The following is a 24,481-nucleotide window of genomic DNA, read 5'->3' as shown; positions in this document are numbered from 1 at the left end:
TGGAATTTGCACTTTTCCCCCTTGTCCAATCTTGCTGTTTCCCGAACTTCCACCCCTTATGTTTCCTGAACCTATTGCTATGGGCAGCTAATTTTTTGGGAATGCTCATCTCTGTTACAGCTCTTTCAATTGGTATAGGTCACATTTTTCACTGCAACTATCATTTTCGGAAGGTTCCCTTGTTAGTACATCAAATTATCAACTGTAGTTTTCGATGGTTATGGTGATGCTACCACAAAGGAGACAGAACAAATCCGAAAGTCAAGAAAACTTAGCTGTTCAAATATTTTAGTTGAAGGTGCAAAAAAGGTTACATGTAATCAAGGGACATTCCGTCAAACAGCTCAAACAAAATACAACTAATAAAATAATGGATAATTCGTCTTGATAAGGAAGGAATCCAAGTAAGGAAGCCAAGGGAGATGTTACATGCTTAGTAGCTGCTACTGCTTCGGAAAAAGTCGAATATCATCGCAAAGTGACTGCAGTAGCTTCAGACAGTGACATTCTAGTAATACTTGTGGCTACGATCCTTAATGGAGCAACCGTCAATCACCTCATGCCCAGCGTTGGGTCATATGCGATCCCATTATACAATATTTCAGATATCCAAAACAACATTGGTGATATGAAACAAAAAACAGATACCTTTGTGCACGCCAGGAGTGGATGTGATACTACTTCTGCTATTTAGATGAAAGGGAAAAATGGCTTGGAATATGCTTGAAAACAACCCACAACTACAGGAAACGGTGGATATATTTAATACGACTGACGCAGATTGTGATAGGGTATCGGAATCGAGAGAGGAGTTCTTCATTGAATTTTATAAAGGCCGTGATTTTAAATCATTAGATCAACTGAGGGTACACAAGTACACCAGACTTGTGGACAAGACTGCAATAACTACCTAAATTAGTTTAGCAACTTTGCCTCCAACGCCAGCTGCAGCACGTCAACATTTCATTCGAGTGTACCAACAAATATAACAGTGGCTAGGATATGATCTGGACGCTTCACAATGGGGATAGAGACTTTTAAATGACACATATATTTCTCAGCCCACCATACTACCCCTGCACCCGAGGAGCTACAACACATTATATTTTCCAACTGCAAGGGAGGCTGCTCCGAAAGAATGAGCGGCAAATGCAGAACGGCTGGACTCCCATGCTCCAAAATGTGTGGAAGATGTTATGAGTTGTGTCCAAATAAAGTAAAAAAAATGAAATCTTTAAGTTTAACGTTCCACGGTTTATGCCGGTTAGGCTAAAGAAGACGGTGATAATGAGAAATAAATGAAATGGTGGAATGAAGAAAGTGGGAGGAAACGGGATAACCCATGAAAACCCACGAGCACGGTGTTTGTCCACCACAAAGTCCACACGGCGCGACCTGCGATCGAACCAATGACCCCAAGAACCGGAGGTGAACGCTCTACCACTGAGCCACCCTCCAAATAAAGTAGCTGACTATAAAGATGAAGCAGACGAGGTCGAACTCCGCCTCTAATAAAACAAGGCAAGAAAATATTTATCTTTAGAAAGCTTACTTTGTATACAACTGCAACCGTGCTTCCTGAGCGCCTGTTGTATTACGTTCAAGTAACCCAATACTTAATAATAAATATAACTACCTAATGGTGATCGTAAATATACCCTTTAGCTATAAAATGCAGACACGAGAAAGTAGCGGAGAAAATGACGCAACCTACTGTCAGATAAAAATCGGGAGATCAGTGGTCACGAGAATTACGTGAAATGCGACCTGTTTTGTTTAAATGTTTATATACATTCAACTACTGATCTTTCATATAAAATACATATGCCATTGGAAAGCTACGTCATTGGATTTATATCGAGTTTCTGCAATACCTCGGATACCAAGGCTTCCAGAGCAAAAAAAAAAAAAAAAAAAAAAAAAAGCTATTTTAGTTGTTTTTAAAAGCTTTATTTCTTTGTCCTATAGTACAGGATGTGAAATGAACACGTCACAATAAATCCATTTTTTTAAATTTTTCATTCGAGCCCTATTTGAACTCCGTAGGCCTATTACTTTGGAATTAGGAGCGATTTGAGCAATTCTTTGCGCTCCTTCAGGGTTCCAGCAGTTCAGTCGTCTGGAATTCCATGAAGTGACCACTGGAGATTAGAGAACTTTTGATATGTTGTTCAGACATCCAATAGAGCAACTGTACAAATTTTCAGCTTCGCACAATTATTTGTAATATTATTACGTAAAATATCTTATCTACAGATGCTCACATAACGGTCGCGTGACTGTCTGGAAATAGTTCAGCGTGCGTCACTTAAACGCACGTAGCTCCGTAACTATTAGTCGTACATGTACTACAAAGATATCGATGGAAAGATAAAAGTTTTACGACATCTGCAATAGTGAAACGTCCATAAGCAAGAAAAGAAAAACGCGAGTTCGTTTCGACTTTTGAGGGGTTCAATCGATTCGTGCGGCCCTGGATGGTACGTAATTAAAACAATGTACAGCTTGAACTGAAGCCCTGTTATTTATCTTTCATTTGAGACCATTTTAGCTTTGTGGGTTTAGCCGTTTATATGTAACAGCCATTCCAGTGATAACTTCTGCTTTCGCAGCACTCCAGATTTTAACCACCTGGAATTCTGGTAGCGACCACGGGAAATTAGGGGACTTTTGATATGTTGTTCTGGACATCCAATAGAACAAATCTGCCAATTTTCAGCTTTGGACTATTTTTCTCAAGGTTGAAACCTAAAACGACTGGGCTATACTACCAGAGAAGTAGTGGATCAGTAGGTCGTGTGTCAACAGAACATAACAAACTGCGATCCACTAGCAAACGCGACCCACTCTAACCCACCGACCTGCTATGACCCACCGACCCACTCTGCTGAGTGCACTGTAGACAGCATCTTCTGAACAGTGATATTTTGTCTCAAGGCCTCCATTTTCCTTCCTTTTTCATTTCCTTCCATTTACTTACTTGAGATGAGTGTATTTAAATGAAAAAAATAAATGCAGGCACTTTTGAAAGTTGATGTTTGTAATAGTAATAATACAAACAATAGGATTGACTACTCGGCTTTCGAGACACAATATAATATTAGATGTTTTCCCTTTACGTTGGTCTACTTTACCTTTCAAATTTCATCCTATTTTCCACTGAAAAGTAGATGTGATTCAACAAGGAAATAATTATATATGCTAATTAAATTGAAAAGCATGGCCCATGACAAACACTTACCATTTTATATCATGAAGATCAGATCCACCGGTTTTGTGACAGAGTAGTGCTTGAGCAATTGAAAGTAGAAATTCGAACTTCGATTAGTGATAATTTCACAGTTTTGCTTCACTACAAGTGTATACTCTTTAGTCAATGGAGAGGAGAGCGTGGATCATGGGACAGAGTTGATGACGATGGGTTTTAGTGGGTGGTGGTCGGGATTTGTCTTGGTCACGGTGGGTCGTGGGTTAAGTTTTCATTGACCCACGCCATCTCTAGTTACAACGTTAAGTCTAAATGGGTCTAACAGTTTCTCAGAAATGTTCATGGACCGGTGGTATGATTCAAATAATAACATTGTAGCTCGCCGTGGAATCCACTCAGATTTGATCATGCTACACCAGTTGGTATCAAGTTGGCAACTCTGAAATACGCCATTGTGCCAGCCCAAATAAATATTCACTCTTATATCCTTGAAAAAAAAAGTACTTAAGGTCTAGTTTTAGACATGAAAAGATGTATTAGTGGTACTGCACTTTAAAATATTCTTCTGGTTTCTAAGAGAAGAATTTTGGTCCTGGAACTCGACGCACAGAAAAAAAATGCGTTTTTTAAAACTTTTTTTTCTTCCGCATTGAATTTTATATTCAGAAATATTCCTCTTTTAGTTCTAAAGGATTATTTCTTTCGTCACAAAATGATGCAGTTAAAGCTTCCCTTGAATACAATAACGATCATCTTTTGAACCCTTTTTCAAAAGAGAGTACAATGAAAAAAAGAAGAAAAAAACGAAGTTCTTACTCTATCTTACAGATGGCGACACCATCTACCACAGACTTTATTTTCTTCTGTCATGTCCGTTTTCCTTTTTCCTTTCTTCATCTCTTGAGAAGATCGAAAGTCTGTCTTTTCAATATCTCATTTGATGTGAGAAATATCGGGGCTTCAGATAGACTTTCTTGTCGTCGTCTTCTCAGAGGACAAGATACAAGAACAGTTTCCGCCGAGAAGAAAGAGGAGAAATTATTATCCGTGTCTACAATATGAACAAGCAAGGCCCACGTTAATTTTCATTTCAATCTTGAAGAGTCTTTAGAGATTCTTATCGTTTATTAATTTCGCATGCTTCCCACTTTGCCTTTCCCTTTAAAATAAGAACAATGTACTTTTCTTTCCTCTTTTCTCTATTTAGAGAGAGAAAAGAACAGTAATATTCATTTCAGAATCTTAGTTTGAATTGTAATATATTTCATGAGTACTTTTGTACAGTTACGTTTGATTGGATGGGACTCATTTATGCTTAGTTTAACAGTACCCTTAGTATTTAGCCTGTCCGCACATTGACAGAGGAGAGAATAGCCAAACAGAGACGTACTTCACGCAGGAAAATGAACACAAAGTACCCGAAACATGCTACCTCAACTGCTTTATTCTGTAGTAGTTTGGCTGACCTATCCTCTGGTCAATATGTGGTTAGCTTTAGGCCGGGCATACAAGGTGTGATCAAAAAGTACGGTGAACGTAGTTGCACAGTGCCATCTATCGACGTTATATCCATTTCAGCTAGTAAGCCCGGTAACCTAAACCTTTGGTTCAGTCAGTGTCGAGTTTGAACGAGTTGTGACATGTTAGTTGGCTTCCAGAGGTAGAAGAGTGAGGAAGTGTTAAGAGTGTCTGTCGAACGCCAACATTAAGTTTTGTTCTAAGCTGCATAAAGTGTCAAAGAAGCTCAGGAAATGTCAAAATCAGTGTTTGGCGATGAAACGGTGACATTGAAGACTGTTTAAAGTGGTATGAGCCTGTAATACCTTTGGAATGGTATAAAATATTTAGATACAAATTAGACTATTAATCCACATGGAGATCACATAAAGATAGTATTATTTTAGTGTTAAAATGCATTTCACGTGTCGTCCTTATTCAAAAATGTTATACTATTCTTAAACATGTGTGGATCACGAATAACCGTAACAGTGATTATTCTCTGCCGTAGATAATCCTAAACTGAACGACGTAGGATTCAAAATATTCCTATTAGAAAAATTTATGAGGTTGAAGTCAAGTGGCCATGCTGGCTCCCGTGTCTCAATTTAATATATGTTATTATGATGTTCTCAGAACAATGAATCTCAAATGGTAGTACGAAGTACTCTTTTACAGTGGCGACGACTTCTGTGTAACTTTAAGGAGCCCTTTCAGCTATGAGATTTATTGCCCTATATCCAAGCAAACATATCTAAATGCTGGAAGGGGATAGCCCCCAGGATCAGCGCTCATGATCTTGCATATTTATGGGCTTCGAATTCGATACCCCATTTTAACGCTTTAAGTGCCAAGCCCCAAAATCAGATGTTTTACTTTGGGCCAGATGTTCACAGGACTATTGAATAATACGTGAAATGTGCATAAAATGTATGTACGGCAGCAAGTATGTACAGCACCATGTATGTATGGTAGCATGTATATACGGCAGTAAGTGTGCATAAAATATATGCATATGATGCTTAATGTGTTAAGTGCCCAGACTATATAAGATATCGTAAGGCTCTTCAGTTCAACGTAGAAATAGCTCTCTCTTAATGTTGAAGTTAAATCAGAAACGAAACACTGTTATATATTAGATGGCGGCGGTATGTTATATGTGAAACATGACGTTGAAAGAAATCATAATGTTTCTAAATATTTTACATTATAAGTTCCATATGAAGGGTAAGGGGAAAAAACAAGGAATGTCCATGCATGTGCTTTATCGGGTGCTTTGTCCTATCTGTTGGTGACTGTTGGTACTATTTGACTGTATATGCCATGCATGCATAGATGGAGAAATGTCCATGTAAAAAGGGGCAAAAATTTAACTAACCTTATTCCTTTTACGCGGTTTTCAATATTAAAACACCGTTTTCTCGAAAATGCAGTTTTTTGACATTCCTTCTTTTTTCCCCTTACCCTTCAATGTGTGTTCTCTATGCGTACCAATAATGAAACCTTGAAAGTTCAAGGTAAGTAATCTCTGGTACTATGAATCTTTTCTGTTGCATTTTTGTGCGCATCAAATACATTTCTGTCCGCAATAATAACATTTACTGAATAAACAAACACTGTAATCTGAAACATATTCTCAATTATACTTACGTTGTTTTCGTCGAAAACTCTGAAGACGAGAGACGCAAACTTTGTAGGATCTCCTTGAGGAAAGAACTGCTTATAGATCTTGATGAAACCCTAAAAAAGAGAAGAGAGAATTTGTATAAATATATTAAACTATAGCTCAAAGAACAAAATTTGAAGATTAGGAAAAAAGACTGTGATGGGTTACACGTACTATCAAGCAGGACCGGCCCTAGACAATTTGCCGGCCCGTGCAATAGCTGGTCTCCAGAAAGAACAACTCTTAAAAGCCAAGGTTTTAAGTATGCTATTTCATCATAAACAACATAGGAGATGGAAAGTGCACTCGCACTCAGAAAGGTCTAAACACTACAAATAAAATCTCGTTATTTCTGTAGCTTCTTTCTTTAATTAATTTATCATGTTGATGAAAGGTAAAGCGAATACACCTGCAGAGGAAAGATGATAATCCATTTTATACAATTTAATATAAAGCTTCAATCTTAATATATCAGTTTGCAATTTTAGTGCAACTAACTATTTAATATTTGTTTCTTGATTTTTCCTTTTACATTTGTTAATTAGGAAAGAAAAACTTGTTTCCAACTTCAATAATAAGGAACTTGATTGTAACAAAGACAGCACTATTTTTCATATCAAAACTGTGGTAACTAACTAAATGCAACAGGTGTTCGCTACTGTTTGAGAATTCAGTTCTTGTATTTGACAACAATCAAGCAATTCATAATGAAATTTGTTTAAACATTTACTTTAGCACTGTCCTATGTGACCTGTAACCTATACATGATTTATGAATGTATGATTCTAATAGAAGGTCAGCTTAGTAAATTTAACTACCATTATCATGAAGTCTGTTTCCAACAATAAATATTTATTTCAAATAGTATAGTTACGACAGATTTTGCCGTTCCATGGAAATAGCACGTGTTGCATATATGGTAGAGCAAGTTTTCTTTTTAAAAAATGGCACAAAATTCAGTTTGTTGATTAATCCTTCATTTTTACCACACTGCCTGATTTATAAATGTTGCACTTTGCCTGCAACCTGTTACACGTGATTCATATTTAACTGTTGCTTAGGAAAACGCGGTGGGTTCATGAACAACAAAGTCATGCTATTCTCTCATACGAAAACTCGACAAGGGACACAATAAATTAGTTGCAGAGTACTCAATTCTGGTTATTGATTCACTGACGTATTCCGAGGCCACAAGAGTTTGTAGTACACTACATCGTGTCAGTGGGATTTTCCGAGGTTTTCCTAGTTTCTCACTACACTATCATTCCACCAGTTATTTCATAATGATTTTCTTTTATTAATTATTCGTCTAATTTGGATTAAAATAGCATAAATGCAGGACGTAACACTAGAAATATCATTTCATTAAGTTGGACAACTCTATGCTGCTGTATTTGGCTTTCGTACTTTTCCGGATCACATGTTGTTGATGATGATGATACCTGCCGTCTGCTTGTTTGTATTAATAGTAAAGAAGCACGTGGATTTGTTGACAGATATGAGACACGTATAGAATATAACAATATTTTTTTTTAATCAACCCTATATTTGAGTTTTACGTCCCACGGTTATGCCGGTTAGGTGATGAGTAATGAATTAAATGGTGGAATGAAGAAAGTGGGAGGAAACGGGAGAACCCCGAGAAAGCCCACGCACACGGTGTTTGTCCACCACAAAGTTCACTTGGCGGGGGCTGGGATCGAACCCGGGACCCCAAGCACCAGAGGTGAACGCTCTACCACTGAGCCACCGCGGCCCCCATTAATCAACTCTATACTAATATAAACGTGAAACCTTTATGTCGGTGTAGAGTCTTGCCCCCCCGCCCCCCCCCTCCCGAAGCGAAATCTGAAATGACAGTACTGGCTCATACATTAGCAAGCGCTTGTAACAAACAAAAAAGCAAATCGAAAACTAGTTACTGTGCAGCAGTGTCAACAAGTGGTAACATTACGAAATCACTAACTTTTACTAGAACCATAAATTAGGAGTTTATATACTATAAAATTGAAAGTGACTATGTTTGTGACTCTTAATCTCTTGAACCACCCGACCGATCTCGATCAAAGTTTCAACATAGATGAAGTTTAGACCTTGCATGGCTTTTATTATTTCACATTGATTGTGCAACTTAGGGGAGAGGGATATTTAAAAATGATCGAAAATGAGTTATATAAGTGCAAAATCCATAGTTTTCTGGGTCGCTGACATTTCCGATGCCATTTAAATCCAAATTCTGCCCCGCAATTTGGCGGAGGAGGAGGAGGAAATATCTACAAAAAATGATCGAATATGACCTATATTAGTGTTGAATTCATAGTTTTCGGGGTCGCTGAGAAGAACAGGGGCACTTTCGATGACGTTTAAATCCAAATTCAACCCTTTATGTGCAAAATGTAGAGTATTTTTCCCGTGAGAAGAATGGGTATTCTCTTAGTCTTAAATAACGAGAAGTACACTAAAATAAACAACAAACTTATGTAACCGTTTTGACACACCTGCCTTGCCACAAAATAGAATACAATGGAGGGACTTTATTCCTTTTTTTTAAATTCGGCGATGAGCCTTTAGATATCGTAACTGATAATGTTTCTTGGAAGATTTCTTCCATATTAACAGGCCTAATCACTGCGGAAGTAAAATACCGTTAATTTTACAGTAATTAGGTCATATCTTCAAATAGATAAAAGATAATCGAAATATGGAACAAGAGCGCCCTAGACAATACTATTTTGCATGAGGTACCGTTATCACGAGCCACATTGTAATTTTTTCGTTTGCAGCCATTTAGAAACGCGAAAATTAATGCCAATTTTCTAAATGGCTAGAAATCGAAAGCAGATAAGTGAGTGGTGATAACGGTATCTCGTGTTAAATAATATTGTCTAGCGAGCTCTTGTTCCCTTTTTCGATTATCTATTTGAAGATATCTCATAATTACTGTAAAATTAGCAGTATTTTAATTTCTCTGTGATGGGCCACTTAAAAAGACTCAATCAGACCGTACAAACTGCGCGGCCAGTCCTTATAACCTTGTAAGGTTAAAGAACAATTGTTAGCCAGTCTACGTCCGCAAAGATTCTTTCTTTAAAAAAGAAAGTGTAAGGAATTTGCATATGAAAAGTTTTTAGGAGATGCTGAAGGCTGAATAAAGAAGTTAACTTTGTTACTGTTCTTGCTATTTTAAGCTTCTTACATTCCATTCGTAAGAAACTCTTTGGAAAAGCTGAAAGAATTTCCCCATTATTACCGCTTCTTTAGAAAGCACAGAGAACAGTGGTTTGAGGAGGAGGAGAATGTTTTAAATTTCTACATTAATATGATAGAAGGGTAAGCTGAAGAACTGAGCAAGAATTTCTGCGGCAACTTTGAGGAATGTTAGTCCAGTGTAGTGCCCTACTTCTTGGATTTTACTATCGACTTTGCTACAAATTTCACGGAAAACGAAGAAAATGTATCCAACCTGCTCTTTAATTGAATTCTACTTGTGGCACTTCCGAGAGAAAATAACATTTTCAGACAGTTGTAATTTGCTTTAGGATACGGTAATTGCAGAGAGAGAGGGAGAGAGAGAGAGAGAGAGAGAATGTGGAAAAGAAAAGAAATGAGAACTCTCAACACACTCCTCGAAGTTAACTCAAATGTGATTAAAACTCAAAATGTTCTCAAGTTACTCTCTACCAGCAGGGTGTAATGGAAAACAAATATTGTACTATGGTTTATGTTCAATCTTATGTACATGTGTTTCTGTTTACTCTCAGGCCTTTTTTGTTATGTAAGTTTAAATGAGTGGCTCCTCTTGAGGGTAATCAGATCGTAAAACCTGAAATTTTATCGTTGAAAGTTTAGGGAAGAAAAACCTCTGTAGAAGTTCAGAAAGCTGCATATAAGAATTTCTACAACATACGAGGTGTGCTCGAAAAGTATCGAATCTTATTTTTTTCACGCGTAAACCAATGATGCGCGGGAGATTCCTTCAGTGTAAATGTAATGTAGAGGGGACACGCATGCGCAGTCGTCATTTTTTTCCCGCCCGCAGAAAGCGTCAGTTGCTGGCAGTCGGCCAACGGTTGACGACGTGTAGTGACCGGTCGTCGGATTTAAGTTTTTTCGTAAAATGACAGAAAACCTTGAGCAGCGATATTGCATTAAATTTTGCCAAAAGCTTGGGGATTCCCAAACGAAACCCATTCAAACGATTCGGTACACTCAATTTTGAACGATAATTTGGGCATAAGGAGTGTCAGCAAAATTTGGTTCAAGCTTTCATCGCCAAACACAAAATTTCTGTGTGTCGTTAGGCTTCTTACTCACCCGACATAGCTCCGTGTGACTTTTGGTTACTTCCCAAGCTGAAAATGCCACTAAAAGGGGTCCAATTTGAATTAAGAGAAGCGGAATGCGACGGCATGGTTGCTCACTGTTCCAAAAAGTGCGTTCCAGAAGTGTTTCCGACAATGGTGGTAGCGCTGGAAGAAGTGTGTGCATTACGAAGGAGATTACTTTTAAGGAAATTAGGGTTTCGGATTTTCAAATTAATAAATGTACTTTTGCGAACCAAAGGTTGGATACTTTTTGAACACGCCTCATAATTAGCGATTAACGGAAATAGAAGATGTCCAGAGATACTGTAAAGTAAATAATTTTACATCGTGGACTTTCCCATGGTACTTCCCATGGACAATCATGGTACTTCTCGCACTTGTGGGTACAACAACCACAAATGAAAGGTTTTTAATTACTTTACTATCAAATTTTAGAGCAACACTTCGACTCTCTTTTTACAGGGCTTGCTGCAAAACACCATCAATGATGCCTTAATAAAGCCAGATCTTGCCTCGAAAAATGATAGCTAATAATCAAAATCTACGTGGTTCGCTAGTAGATGACATAGGTCCCTTCTATCAGTGTTCAAAGGCCTAAGTTATCTCCTTTGACTCCTCATTCGAAAATTCGGATGTCATTATTCAGACTCCTATCATACATCATAACGATCATTACATACTCTATAAAACTATTAACAATGGATTCTTAACGGACAATACTCATATCCGCCTCTGAATACCAGATTGTGCTATTCGGTCCACCGAAGGAATCTAAGAATTGGATCTCTCCATATGTCAATCTCACCCTATGTACTCTATCTGCAAGACTCAATCTCAAGCCCGTTCACAAGATACTGATTGCTTATAATTTAGTATTTCGGAATTCAACTGCTAATTGCCACTTGACGCCCACACTTTTCCGAAATGAAAAATTCTACTTATATTCACCTACGAGATTCCATCTGACGACTAGGAAATTTATTAGAATTACCAAGCACCGAAACCACATAATTGCTGGAAATGGCATTTATTCATCCTCTACATATTTGTTTAGATATAAAGATTTCGAGAGAGTGATTACAGATACCTTAAACCTGCCTTCACGTCATACAGCCAATTTTACAACTGAATTTCGGCAGTTGCCCACTAAGAGCAATATTTATTTTACCCTCAACCTTCAAAATCTTTAAAGAACTATAACTTCTATGCAGTCTCTATTACAACACGAGAAGAACTCACTTTCTGATCATTTTTTCGGATTTTCACTTGGCACCGACTTTCCTTTGGACACTAACTATCAATGTGGCCTTAGTTATCTTATTACTGGGAATTGGATGTTTTGTTTATTATTTACACAAACGTGTAACGACGAACAATAGGTAATATCACAAAAATGCCTTCTCTTGCACTATGTATAATATTCTTCCCATCATTACCACGGCCGCGATAGTTATTCTATTTTTCTATTTCTGTATATTCTGTACCGTCGTCTCTGAACTCGACCCTAACACTGCAATCTAACATCGAGATTTCTCCACCAATTCCGATGAATTCGTTTCATTCAAGATCAGAGGCAATGTTAACCTCGCAACAAGGTACTACGGCCATTACCATCAGTGACCTAGTATATAAATATTAATCAAAACCACCAGAGATTCAATAGCCTCTCCTCTGAGGGAAATGAAGTACTGTTTACAGATCTTGCTTAGGATAGAGGACAAACTATTTTGCTTGAACTTTAACTATATTTGTGTAACAGTGTTATGTAAGCGATCAGTGCTTCTAACTTTGATTTTGTGTTCAAGTGTATCAATGATTTTTTTCCGGTGTATACTGCGACCAATATGCAGATTCCCAATAATGAAAAAAATCCTGTAGCTTTTTTTTCTATGCTACGGGGGTGTAATTTTCCTACATGTCTCTACACCATGCTGTAACCATGGTCTACTACACGTGCTTGCAGTAAACAACACACCTCACACGACAGCAACGAAGAGAATGTCGTCCATCAGCGTCAATATTCGACTAGTGACACAGAGCCCAGCAATCAGCAACACTGTGCTATAGATGAGGAGAGAACACCTTAAGAAGTATCAGTAATTACACCACCAAAGCCCTAAGGCGCCTGACCATTGGAAACACCTTACCCCTCTCAGCGACGCCTGGTCAATTGAGAGGTACTTTTCCTACAAGCTCTAAGACACCTGGTCATTGGGCTCCTTTCCCTCTCTAAGACGCCCGGTCAATTGAGAGGCACCTAATCAACAAATTCTCATTCCCTCTCTAAGACGCCCGGTCATTGAGAGTAACCTAACCTACAAAGCCCTAAGATGCCTGGTCATTGGGTTCCTTTCACTTATTTACATACATATTAGAAGAAACTTTACCTATTGTAATATACTTGTATTCAAGAGGAATTATTTTTAATAAGGTGATGGGAAATTCCAATCCCTCGTGTACTGTATTTTGCTCTATCCTATAGAATAGAGAGAAATTTACAATACAATATACAATCGATACATATTAGGCTAAACAAATTGATGCTAGTATAATTCCTTATGCGAGAAAATCTATAACCACAACAAGGATGGACTGAAATTGTGTGTGTCTAAGGTCACAATCTTTGTACACGTCGAGCAAACAGGCTGGGGTATTCAGATAACACTGCCCAACAAATAAAAACACTTTTAATACCTCCGCGATCAAAATAGTTCATTCTTAAGGAAACTGTCACGGTGATTTCGAAAAATACCATAAAAGTGCCCTGTCACGTCAGGTTCAAAAGATATGAACAGATTTATTATTCGGCTCATACACAGTACAAAAACGATTATCCGACACAGCTTTCGGGATATTTCTCAGCCCTTATTCAACCGATTTACAACAAATTTGAAAGGTATGTTTCTAAACATATCTAGTTATAATCTCCAAAATTTGAAACAGATCGATTGAATAAGGGCTGAGAATTGGCCCAGAAACTATGTCGGGTAGTCGAGGTCCTGCTGTTCTATACGTACATTAAAACGTTTCGATAAAGATTGTTACATGTTTACGTCTAAAAGGTTTTAACACACTTATAAAATCGTGCAACTCTCTTTTTAAATCAGCTTATTGAATCATTCGTAACAATGGCGTAGAGAAGAATTGAAAAACTTTGGGGTTCACGGAGATAAGATGTTTATAAAAGGCCTTGGAAATATATATTCAAACTTCTGATGATGATTTCATTACTAAGTGCACCCCTTTGTCAGGCTATATCTACTCCATTGATACCTTACACTGTAACGAGATATACCTTATACCTTCCTTACAAACGCTTGCGTTTGTGCTGCCCCTTTTAATTATGTTTACTCTCGCGCAGAAGGAACCAACAATAGTCTCCCATCATTGCAGGATCCCTACGATCTTGGTATTTCTTCTTCATCACGGAAATGTCTTGGTGAATCCTTTCCTTTTGTTTATCACTAACATCTCCTAGATTATCAAGGTAAAGGTCTAGATGTGAAAGAAGGAAGTGAATTTTCAAGGACATACTGCAACCTATGTTTTTGTAGTATTCTTTAAAAAACTCTGACAATGTTTCGTAATTTTCTTTTTTTATGTTTCTAAGAAACCCGCGTACAACACTTTTAAAGGACTTCCAAGTTGCTAACTTAGCTCATTGTAGAAGATTTTCAAACGTTTCGTCCAAAATGACTTTTCTAATTTGGAGCCCAATAAAAATTCCTTCCTTCCATCTAGCATACGTGATCCCAGGAAACATATTTTTCAGGTATGTAAAACCGTCACCATCATTGTTGACTTCCTTCACAAAGTTCTTCATCAACCTAAGTTTTATATGCAAGGGTGGAAGAAGAATTTTATGATGAGGAACCATACACCCGCGATGATATCATGTCAACAGCTCTGAATTCTCACACAGGGATTTTTTTCAATGTAAGCTAAACGCGAAAAGGCGATGGTGCACTTTGAATCATCGATGGGCTATAGAAAAAAAACAATGACATGCGGCGCGAGTGACCGAATAAATTAAATGTTTATATCCTAAAGGGCTTACAATTGGTGTTGCTTATTAAAGATTTTGTCGCTAAACTTAGCGATTTGATAACATATTTTAGAGACGATATTTGTTTCGTTTACCATTGTGAAGCTAGGGATTTTGCGACTTTTAAAATGTAGAACGAATAAACTAGCATTATTTCCATTAGAATTAAGGTTTCCAGCGACTTTTCGCACTATGTCTAGTGATATTATTGTTAACGTTGTTGGCAACACTGCTTTTAACTGTTATCTACTTGAAAAAAGAGATAAGAGGACTTTGAGTGGCACAATGTTCTTATGGCAAAGTGTTTAAACTTCCACTCTTCTATTCTTGACGGTTAACTGGGCTTACTTTACGTTCTTCATTTCAATTATTTACATGTATGAGCGAAACATATCTGATGCAATATCTCAGACCTGTGACGTGATGTGCAAAAATTATCATTTTCGTTTTCTACGTACCAAAATCATTCAGAATCGCCTTTTATTTTCCCGAGGTAAAAATCATGTTGGGCATTGTTCAGCAAAATTGTATGAAAATTTACCACGGAAAACACAATTGCAAATTATTTTTATTTACGAATCCGAACTGAGACATTCTGCACAACTATATATAACAGTCAGTGGCGCACCCATGGGGTACACAAGGTCCAACCCCCCCAAAATGAACTTCCTAACATACATTTGTACACTTTGTCAATAAAACTATATTTTTCTAACGGGGAAATGATTGACGTAGCGTGAAATTTTGATCTTATACATTTCTGTACTCTTTCTCTTGTAAAAACAATCTAGTTCTATTTTTTTTTCTGAAAATATAAGTGGGCGTATTTTACAACAACTTATCGTCTTTTCGGGTGTATAATAACACCCTTCAATACTACATAGACGTATTTGCTTGTAGGATTGGACCCGTCCTAACAAACATTTCTGGGTTCAGTAATTTGAAACGAAAAATGAAATGAAATGATTAAATTTAACGTCCCACGGTTATGCCGGTTAGGCTAAAGGAGACGGTGATGATAAATGAGTGAAATGGTGGAATAAAGAAAGTGGGAGGAAACGGGAGAACCCCGATAAAACACACGAGCACGGTGTTTGTCCACCACAATGTCCACACGGCGCGAGCTGGGATCGAACCAGGGACCCCAAGCACCGGAGGTGAACGTTCTACCACTGAGCCACCGCGCTCCCTTCGGTGAATTTGGTCAGTCAGTGGATTTGCACTCCTATAAAGGGTGTCCCATAAAGAATGCAACTTTTGAAATGCCCGCCATTTCTGTTCTAGTAAGTTGGCAGCACTGAGCGTTATATGATTTCCATCTCTTGACTTTGTTGTTAGTAGTCACGGAGCGCCAAATACCGCACGGTCTTCATCTGTTTCCTGTACGGGCAGAAATCGGCGATTCACGACGGAATAGCGTGTTATCATAGTGAAAACTGATTACAAATGTTTACATGTACAAAAAACAGATGATGGTTACGCGCTATTCGGCGCTCCGTAACTACTAACCACAAAGAAAACAGATAAAAATGGTGTAACGTTCAGTGTTGCCAACTTACTAGAACAGAAATGGCGGGCATTTCAAAAGTTGTGTTCTTTATGGGACACCCTTATAAAGATTGATATAAAAATAATGGATGCACTTAAGAAAATGCGACTGATCTCATAAATACGGCCTCGAGACATGGCTACCCTGCAGGACAGCTTTGATTCGTCGTAAAATAGAGGAATATAAGCCAAGAAGGTTCTCTTCAATTGTATCATATGTCATCTCAATACTCACGAAAACAAAGCCGCCATTGTGTTTTACGGTAACAAAGAAAAAGTTAAGATCGAAAGCCTTTCTTGGTGTCCGCCATACGTAAAGCAAGGCTTTTTTTGGAATTAAGAGTAAAGAATACTCATTGGGCTCAAGTACACGTTTCCAATCACCAGCGGTTGGAAGTGTTTCAGATTCCGGAATTTCGGAATACCCCGGAATGAAAATCCACATTCCACAATCGGAATTACGAAATCTCGGAACTACGCATTTCGGATTCTCGGAAGTAAGAAGTTAGGAATTCCGAAATTTCCGAATCTCGAAACTTTAGCCCTGTATTTCGGAATCTTGGAATTTCGTAATTCCGGAATCTAGGAACTTCAGCCCAGAATTTTCCAGTGAAAGAAGGTAACAATTGTCTAACATTAACATTCAGTTGTTTTCTTATAATACTCTTGTATTCACATCAGAAATATCTATCGATTAAAATGCTACAGTACCAATTAAGAGCACGGTCACGGTAATGGTGAAGTTTTGTGAAGAGTATCGGGCCGAAGCCCCTGACTCCATGAATAAGATGGCATAAAGAATATAGATAGATGTGCAGGTGACTAGTTGGGTATTACTATTGTTTTATTATGTCTGGTAGTCTACATCTGCAACTGTCGCAGAGTAGCTGATAATGTTATTACGAGCTATGGAAAGATATCAAATGCGTGGCGTGCGATGAACATTCCGTAGAGCGCATTCGGTGCCGATGGTGGCTATAGCTGGATTAACATGTCTTGATAAAGTATGCCAGAACTTATGATGGAGATGCCGTAGAACTTCTCTAACAGGAGGCAGCTCTAAATCTTCCAGTATTTGGCTGTTGCGTGTATATCTGTCGTGACCAGTGATGATGCGACCGGCTCTCGTTTGCACACTTTCGAGTGTTTGAAGATGGCTATTAGAAGCATGTTGCCAGGCAGGACATGCATAAGAAAGTGTGGACAGGACTATCATCTTGAATATGTGCACGCGGACCTCATGAGAGATTGAACTGCAGCGAAAAATGGGGTACAATGCCGAGATTTTCCGTAATGCTCGTTGCTTTATATCTTTGATGTGTGGGGCGAACGTGAGCCCATGATCTAATGCCACACCCAAATATTTCGCATGCGTGGCGTGAGGAATGTGTGCGTTCTCATATATTAGATTTCGAGTGGCGCGGATGCGTCTTCTACTGTGGATGACAGCGCAACTTTTGTCGGCATTTACTTTGATTCTCCAACGCCTGGCCCATTCCTGAAAACTGTTTAGTTGATGTTGCATATAGATGTAGCACTGTACAAGTGAACTACTTGTTGAGAAAAAGGCGGTATCATCGGCATACGTTGCGAAAAAGCAGTTTGGTAAAGTCAGAAGATCTGCTGTATAGAGATTATATAGAAGCGGTGAAAGTACAGCGCCTTGTGGGAATTAAGAGCGACCGAGCTCTAACCTATAACCTTAGTTTTCAAACCTTTGGTTTACGGTTATTTGTGATTTCACGTTTATAACAAAGACAAATATTTTTAAAAGAGTGTACTTTAAATAAATTACTTAATGAAATATTTTTCACCTTTCATCCTTTTAAATTATTGTTCAAAGGCCTTTGCCTTTAATAAGCCTTCTCCGAAATAAATGCAAATGAAATGTGCTGCCATCTTTGGAGTTCTTTTAAACTATATATTTGTGGACGTTTATATGTTTGTGTCCAATCCTTTCGACAATGAGATCTCGGAAACTACAGGCTCTAGAAAGATTACGTTTTGACTGATCGATTGCAAATTTCATGTGGATTGTCCAGTTCTAATTGAATATTTAAGAATCATGGGCACTATTTCTTTATTACATTTTTACGGGTACATTGGAAGTGTTGAAATTAAAAAAAAAAACTAAAGCATCACATCCTAAGCATTATACATTCCAACACCACACTATTGCATATAGGGGTTGCATATGTCTGAGGCGTTTGTTTCATGGCCAAATAATAATGGAAAACGAAGGATAACCATTTCTCTACCTTAACAGTAAGTTGAATCTTTACTGTTTGGAGTGTTTTGCCCAATGAACACCATATAAAACTGACATTATAATTAATTGTGTATGTAATGTATTTGCTTATTACATACTGCATGCAAGAAGAAAGAAAACACTGGTCATACATGAATTAGAAACTCCAACCGGAAGCAGGCTCAAATCTTGCAAACGGTACGAGATATTGAGAAAAATAATCGAAAAAAAGTCTCCCCTTTATGATACCCCTTGGCTTTTTTTTAAAAAAAATCAATACGTCTTTCACTTGTGTCTGTAAAGGACATGTACAGATGTTGTAAGGAATGATACGGAGATTTATGCTCATATGCGAATGATGCGTTGTGTAGAGAGCGCATGTTCAGCTAGTCTAGTAACAAAAATATAAGAATTTGTATTGGGTCTTCATTTTTGCTATAAGCAAAGCTTTACATTTATATACTTGACATTTATAGCGAGTAAGATACAACGTACTATATTTCTTGTAATCCTTCACAAAACAATTGATAACAGCGTACGGTTAGTTCGATTTCGCTATCTGCGCTATCGATAGCCTGCCTGACACTAATACCGGTCGTTCGCGTGCAGGCAATTTGGTGATATTGTGACGATTTATTTGCAACTGTATTATTTTAATTTAATTACTTCAAACTAGGACAAGGGAGTAATCATTTAAATTTCAGCATTGGTATTTGTGTAACCGCACGTTATTTGACGGACAAAAACGGCAAATGTAAAGAGTTAGATATAGCAACTAGTTCTTTTTCTTCAATAAATAAGTAAAAGTCCACTCAATAATCATCTAAACAAACTCCTTTCATTTTGTGGAAGAATAGTCGAGGTGTTATAGGCGCTAGTCTAGTGGTCCCAAGGTCTACAATTCAAATCTATTCTACTTCCAAATAATACTTTTAAGAGACCGCGGTGGCTCAGTGGTACAGCGCTCACGTCTTGTGCATGGGTTCCTTGGTTCGAGATCAATTCGAGTCAAGTGAGCTTTGTGGTGATTAAACATCGTGTGAGTGGTTTCCTCGGGGTTCTCTCGTTTCTCCCCACTTTCTTCATTCCACCATTTTCATTCATTTCTCATCATTACCGTCTCCTTTCGCCTAGGCAGCATAAATGTAACACGTAAAACTTACAGATTTCATTTTTCATTTTAATTCAAGAAAATGCCTTTGGTGCAAGCGGCTGAAGCTTCGATTTTCGGTGGGGACACCCTGTCGAAAAGGTGTAACAGCTTCTTTAAGCCACACATCGAGACTACGTTTTTAGTGTTTTTTTCTCATTCAGACCAGGAAAATGCCGGAATGTTACCCAACATAGAGGTCCAAGGGCGCTTCCTTCCTTTCCCCTTCCCCGGACAGTGTGATCACCGAGCAACGTTATCCCTGCTCAAAAAGTAAATATTTTTTAACACGACTGTACATTTTGGCATACAAAAGATTTAAAATTCAGGATTATTATTTCTATTTTAATGTGGCTCGAGAGTGTATAGCTTTAATAATAACCATACAATGTAGTGAATACAGAGACCTCTGTGGCTAAAAGTTATATAAAAATTTTGTTGTAACTTCCAAATATTCGCTTGGCTATAGCAGTTCCCTTTTGAAGCGATCCGCAAGGCCAATTTGAATACTATTAGGTGCTGCATTAGACCGCCTGGAGGTCAATTTTTTTTTTCTGTTCTCTGCAGCAACTGGCGAATGATCAAAGAATTGTGGTTTTGTAACAAAAAACTCTCTCGCGCGCGCACGCAGAGTCAAATACAGAAGAAATACAAGATATAATTATACCGATATATTTTAGATTTGACAGTTAAATAGCTGCAGGAAACGTTATTTGGAGCCTCATAAAGAACCATAGCTGAGGATAGAAGTGCCTAGCTACCTAGTAAAAAAATGTAATCACTTCTTTCTCTTTCTTTATTAACTTAGCGTGTTATTAGTTACAGCCAGTTGAAGTACCAAAAGACATTGCGTTTGGTCGAATGATCCCAGAGTTGCTCTTTCAAGTCCACCTCGTCCACGCAATGTTCCGGGTTTCCAAGTCAATCTAATCTTCTCACTCCCCCACCTCCCACATAATGTTTCAGTTTGACGTCACCAGCGAATCATACACTCCCCGTTCACCCCTTAAACAGGACATCATTCGAAGCGTGAAGACGAGCTTTAACAAGCTCTGTTGAACTGGAATCGGGCATCCTCTGCAGTACGGAAAAATCATGGTTCGCTGCGCAAATAATAGTGTGCTTACGCAAAGCACATTACAAATCTGTTAACACAAGAGGCATACAGAAGACCATCGTTCTGAACCAAAGAGAAACGCGCACACAAGTTGACGGCGTAAGAATGGCTCGGGATTTTCGCCATTTAATCTAGAACAAATAACTACAAATGTGGGAAAATATTTTCCAACTGTCGAAGAGATTAGCGAAAACTAAACAATTTGAGTGAAGCTTAATTTTACGAAGCACCCAAGCGGAAAAGATATTAAAATGATTTTTTTCAGTTTAACGTCCCACGATTATGCCCTTATGTTAAGGGAGACGATGATTAAGGCAAGTGAATGATAGAAGAATTGGTGCAATGAGAAAGTGGAAGGAAACGGGAGTATCCCGAGAAAATCCACGGACACAATGTTGTTCACCACAAACTTACTTGGCTGGGTACTGAAAGCCCAGAAATCTAATTCCTAATATTAACAATATTACTAATCTTTACTTAAAACAAACAAACAAACGAACATTAACTTGTCGAACGATTTATTGTTTATGTCTGTTGTTACCAACGAAGGTATCTAGGTCTACGCCTGTAATCTAGAGTGAAATTTAACACACTGTAGTGTGTTTAAACTTTGTAGTGCTTTCCCACTGACAATACCCAGTAGATCAGCGGGGAGATCTGGAGGAACATTTAATACACACTATTTTTTTTAATTGCGATACATCGTAATTACTTGGTACATAAAAAATAATAATTCAACTTTATTATAATAAAAAATAAACACAGAACTGAAGAATAAAAGAACAAACCATCATGACGCTACAATTTTTAATTGCACTTTTTACACTAATTTGAGGATTGTTAATTAAAATTTATCGATAGTATCATGAAAAAAAAACCAAATTTGGTATCTTTAAGGCACCACTTATGCCAAGAGTAAAGGTCCCTGGTTGGAAATACTGTGGTTCGGATCACACGTTAAGCTCCAGGTTCAAGTCTCGTATAGCCTTGGTATCGAACGGAACACTAGCTTCTAAACAATGAACTATATAGGAGAACGGAGCCAAGTTTCATTTTCCTCTCTTTCCTAAAACAACGGTTGACTGTGTCACAATTTCTATTTTTTTTTTTAAGTCTACTGCTTGCTGTTTCATATGTCGAGGTCTTAAGCTACAAATATTTGGATATATTTTGGCTTTTTTTCTATAAATCGGACCTGTAGTAGTGGCCTTTCCTTCCAGAATGAACTTGGTAACCGAAAAGGTTGAAGGAAATATTTTCGGAATTAAAAGTGAAATCTAGATTCAGGTATATTGATGGCCAGTTGCACTCTTCCTGTTACATGTAGAGTTAAAAACAAGCACGTTCCTGAGTTCAACACGTGAAGGATTTGAGTGTGTCACAGTCGAACTCGTTAATAAAACTACATGTATGACTTAGAGCTCCTTCGTGGCTAAGCGGTTAGCGTACGAACCTTTGGTGAGGGAGACCCGGGTTTGAATAGCAGATGGAGCTCATGTGGTTCGGATTCCACTTTAGTCAGTAGGTCCCGTCTCATATAGCATTGTTGCTGAAAGGGACGTTAAACTCAGAATCAACTCAAAATGTGTCTTAAATATATGCAACCCACATAACTTTATCGCTGAAAAGGTTGCATGACAGCCAGGGATTTAAAAACCATCTCTTATAGGAATACATGGCGAACCGATTTTTGATTGTCCATGCAACAATCATAGCGTAGAACACGTGAAGGATTTGAATGTCACAGTCGAACTCGTTAATAGAAATACATGCATAACTTAATTATATGCAACCCACATAACTTTTCCGCTAGAAAGGTTGCCTGACAGGCAGGGACATACAAACCATCTCTTATAGGAATACATGGCGAACGAAGTTGTGATTGACCACTAGGGCGGACCGTAAAAATGCAAAATTGTTTTTTAAAGTTGTAATACCGCGGAAAAGTTGCGAAATAAAATAGGTTTATATCTTTCGGTGGCGCACATGCTCTAAATTTGCCGAATTCGAAAAAATTCACATTTCTACGATACTTTTGTGTTACTAACTTGACAATATTTAAATATGATAGGTCTAGTGGAATCTTACTCGAACCGATAATGAATAATAAAAAAAATATTGTTCAAATCGGTCAAGGTATTCCGTTCGTACGACGGCTGTCAATTCTAAGAAATTCATTCAGGCGCTCGTTATAAAGAAGCGCATCAAGTTTTTGCTTCCATGGAAGCCAACAGCAGCATTGGTATTTAGGTTATTTATATTGAGAGATCACAATTATGTCTCACGAAATTATGCCCTTTAGGCTAAGGGAGACAGATGACTTTAGCAAGCGAGTGATGATGGAAGGATTGATGGAATGAGAATGGTGAAGGAAACGGGAGTACTTCAACGAAACCCACCTACACGATGTTGTCCACCACAAATCTACTTGGTCAGGAAATCGAACCAGGGACCCAATGCACCATTGGTAAACGCTGAGTCACCGTGTCCTCACCCATGAGGCAAAGTGGATGGATTTTCGTGATAAAAATGAGGTGAGACACACATTTCGAGACAAGACAGCTTCAACTCTTCTCTAGGAGCAAACCTAGATATCACATTCTCTTCCAGTAATGAAGATCGTGAAACCCGAAAGATTTTTAAAAAAATGTTTCTTGTAAGTTTAACATGAAAACAATCTTTATTAGTATGATTAGATAGCTTTTTTAAGCGTAGAAACAAAAGACAAGACTCTGAAAATGGTAACTAAACAATACCTGAAACAATTCTATTACTAAGTTACTGATGCAGTGCTTTCTTTTGTCAGTAAAAGTAAAAAGGAGAAGAATGTGTGCCTGACATGACTAGTACTTCTCACATCTTCTTATAGTCGTTGCCTCCTCGTGACCTGAGAACGGAATTGTCGGAAGAAAAGCAAAGTCCCTGAAGGCAGAAATCAATAAGAGAACGCAGAGTTTCGAACACGAGAACAGAACCTCTCAGCGCATTTTTAGAGCACCAGGGTGCTCTGCATTGGAATTACATGATAGAAGTCAGCCGCAGATTTCGATCCCCATCTGCATCGTCCATAGTTATGGTGAGCTAGCTGAGCAGTTTTTTTCCCCCTCTTTTCATTTTGGTGCCAATGTGTGTTCAAACCCACACAAAAGATCACTTCATTTCAGTCACTTTTCACACACCCCAAACTTACCCCATTTCTCCTCAAATAAAATTAAAAAAAAAAAACAGAAGAAAAGGAAATGGTAATTCAGCGCAAACTCTTTCCAGATACATTCAAAATGAACCAAAATTGTATATCATTTTAAGCAATTACTTCCTTCCACATTTTCAGTTGAGCAGAATTTTTTTATTAACCTCAAACGAATAAGCAACAAGAATTCTTCCCAAATAATAACTTTTATATAGTTCACCTTTGAAAAAGAGAACTGTGGTAGCGTACACGATAGATTTCAGCAAGCCTTCCCCACTGGTCTAATGTGTAGTATGAGTGCCTTAGATACATGGGATCTCGGGTTCAATTCCAAGCGCAGCATTCAATTAGAGTTGCCCGTGATGAGAGACGAGAAAAAATCATGAGATAGGAAACGAAAAAAAGCTATTCCAATATAAATTATCCAAAGAGGACAACACTCTAACGACAATATTTCTTGATGCCAAAGAAACTTGCCTTCAGTAAG

At 38.0% G+C, this 24,481-nt stretch overlaps 1 protein-coding gene across 1 annotated transcript in view; it reads right to left on the bottom strand.

Annotated features, from left to right (window-relative positions):
- The window catches only part of LOC145674480 (frequenin-2), a 991,919-nt gene that overhangs the window by 134,348 nt on the left and 833,090 nt on the right, over positions 1-24,481 (bottom strand). Inside the window, exon 4 of the mRNA XM_081744595.1 lies at positions 6,356-6,445. Coding sequence (XP_081600721.1) covers positions 6,356-6,445 — 90 coding nt within the window. The remainder of the gene's footprint in view (positions 1-6,355; positions 6,446-24,481) is intronic.

Source organism: Thermobia domestica, chromosome 17 (assembly GCF_964235325.1).
Source record: "Thermobia domestica chromosome 17, izTheDome1.hap1.1, whole genome shotgun sequence".
NCBI classification, from domain to species: domain Eukaryota; kingdom Metazoa; phylum Arthropoda; class Insecta; order Zygentoma; family Lepismatidae; genus Thermobia; species Thermobia domestica.
This window is presented reverse-complemented; position numbering and strand designations above follow the sequence as displayed.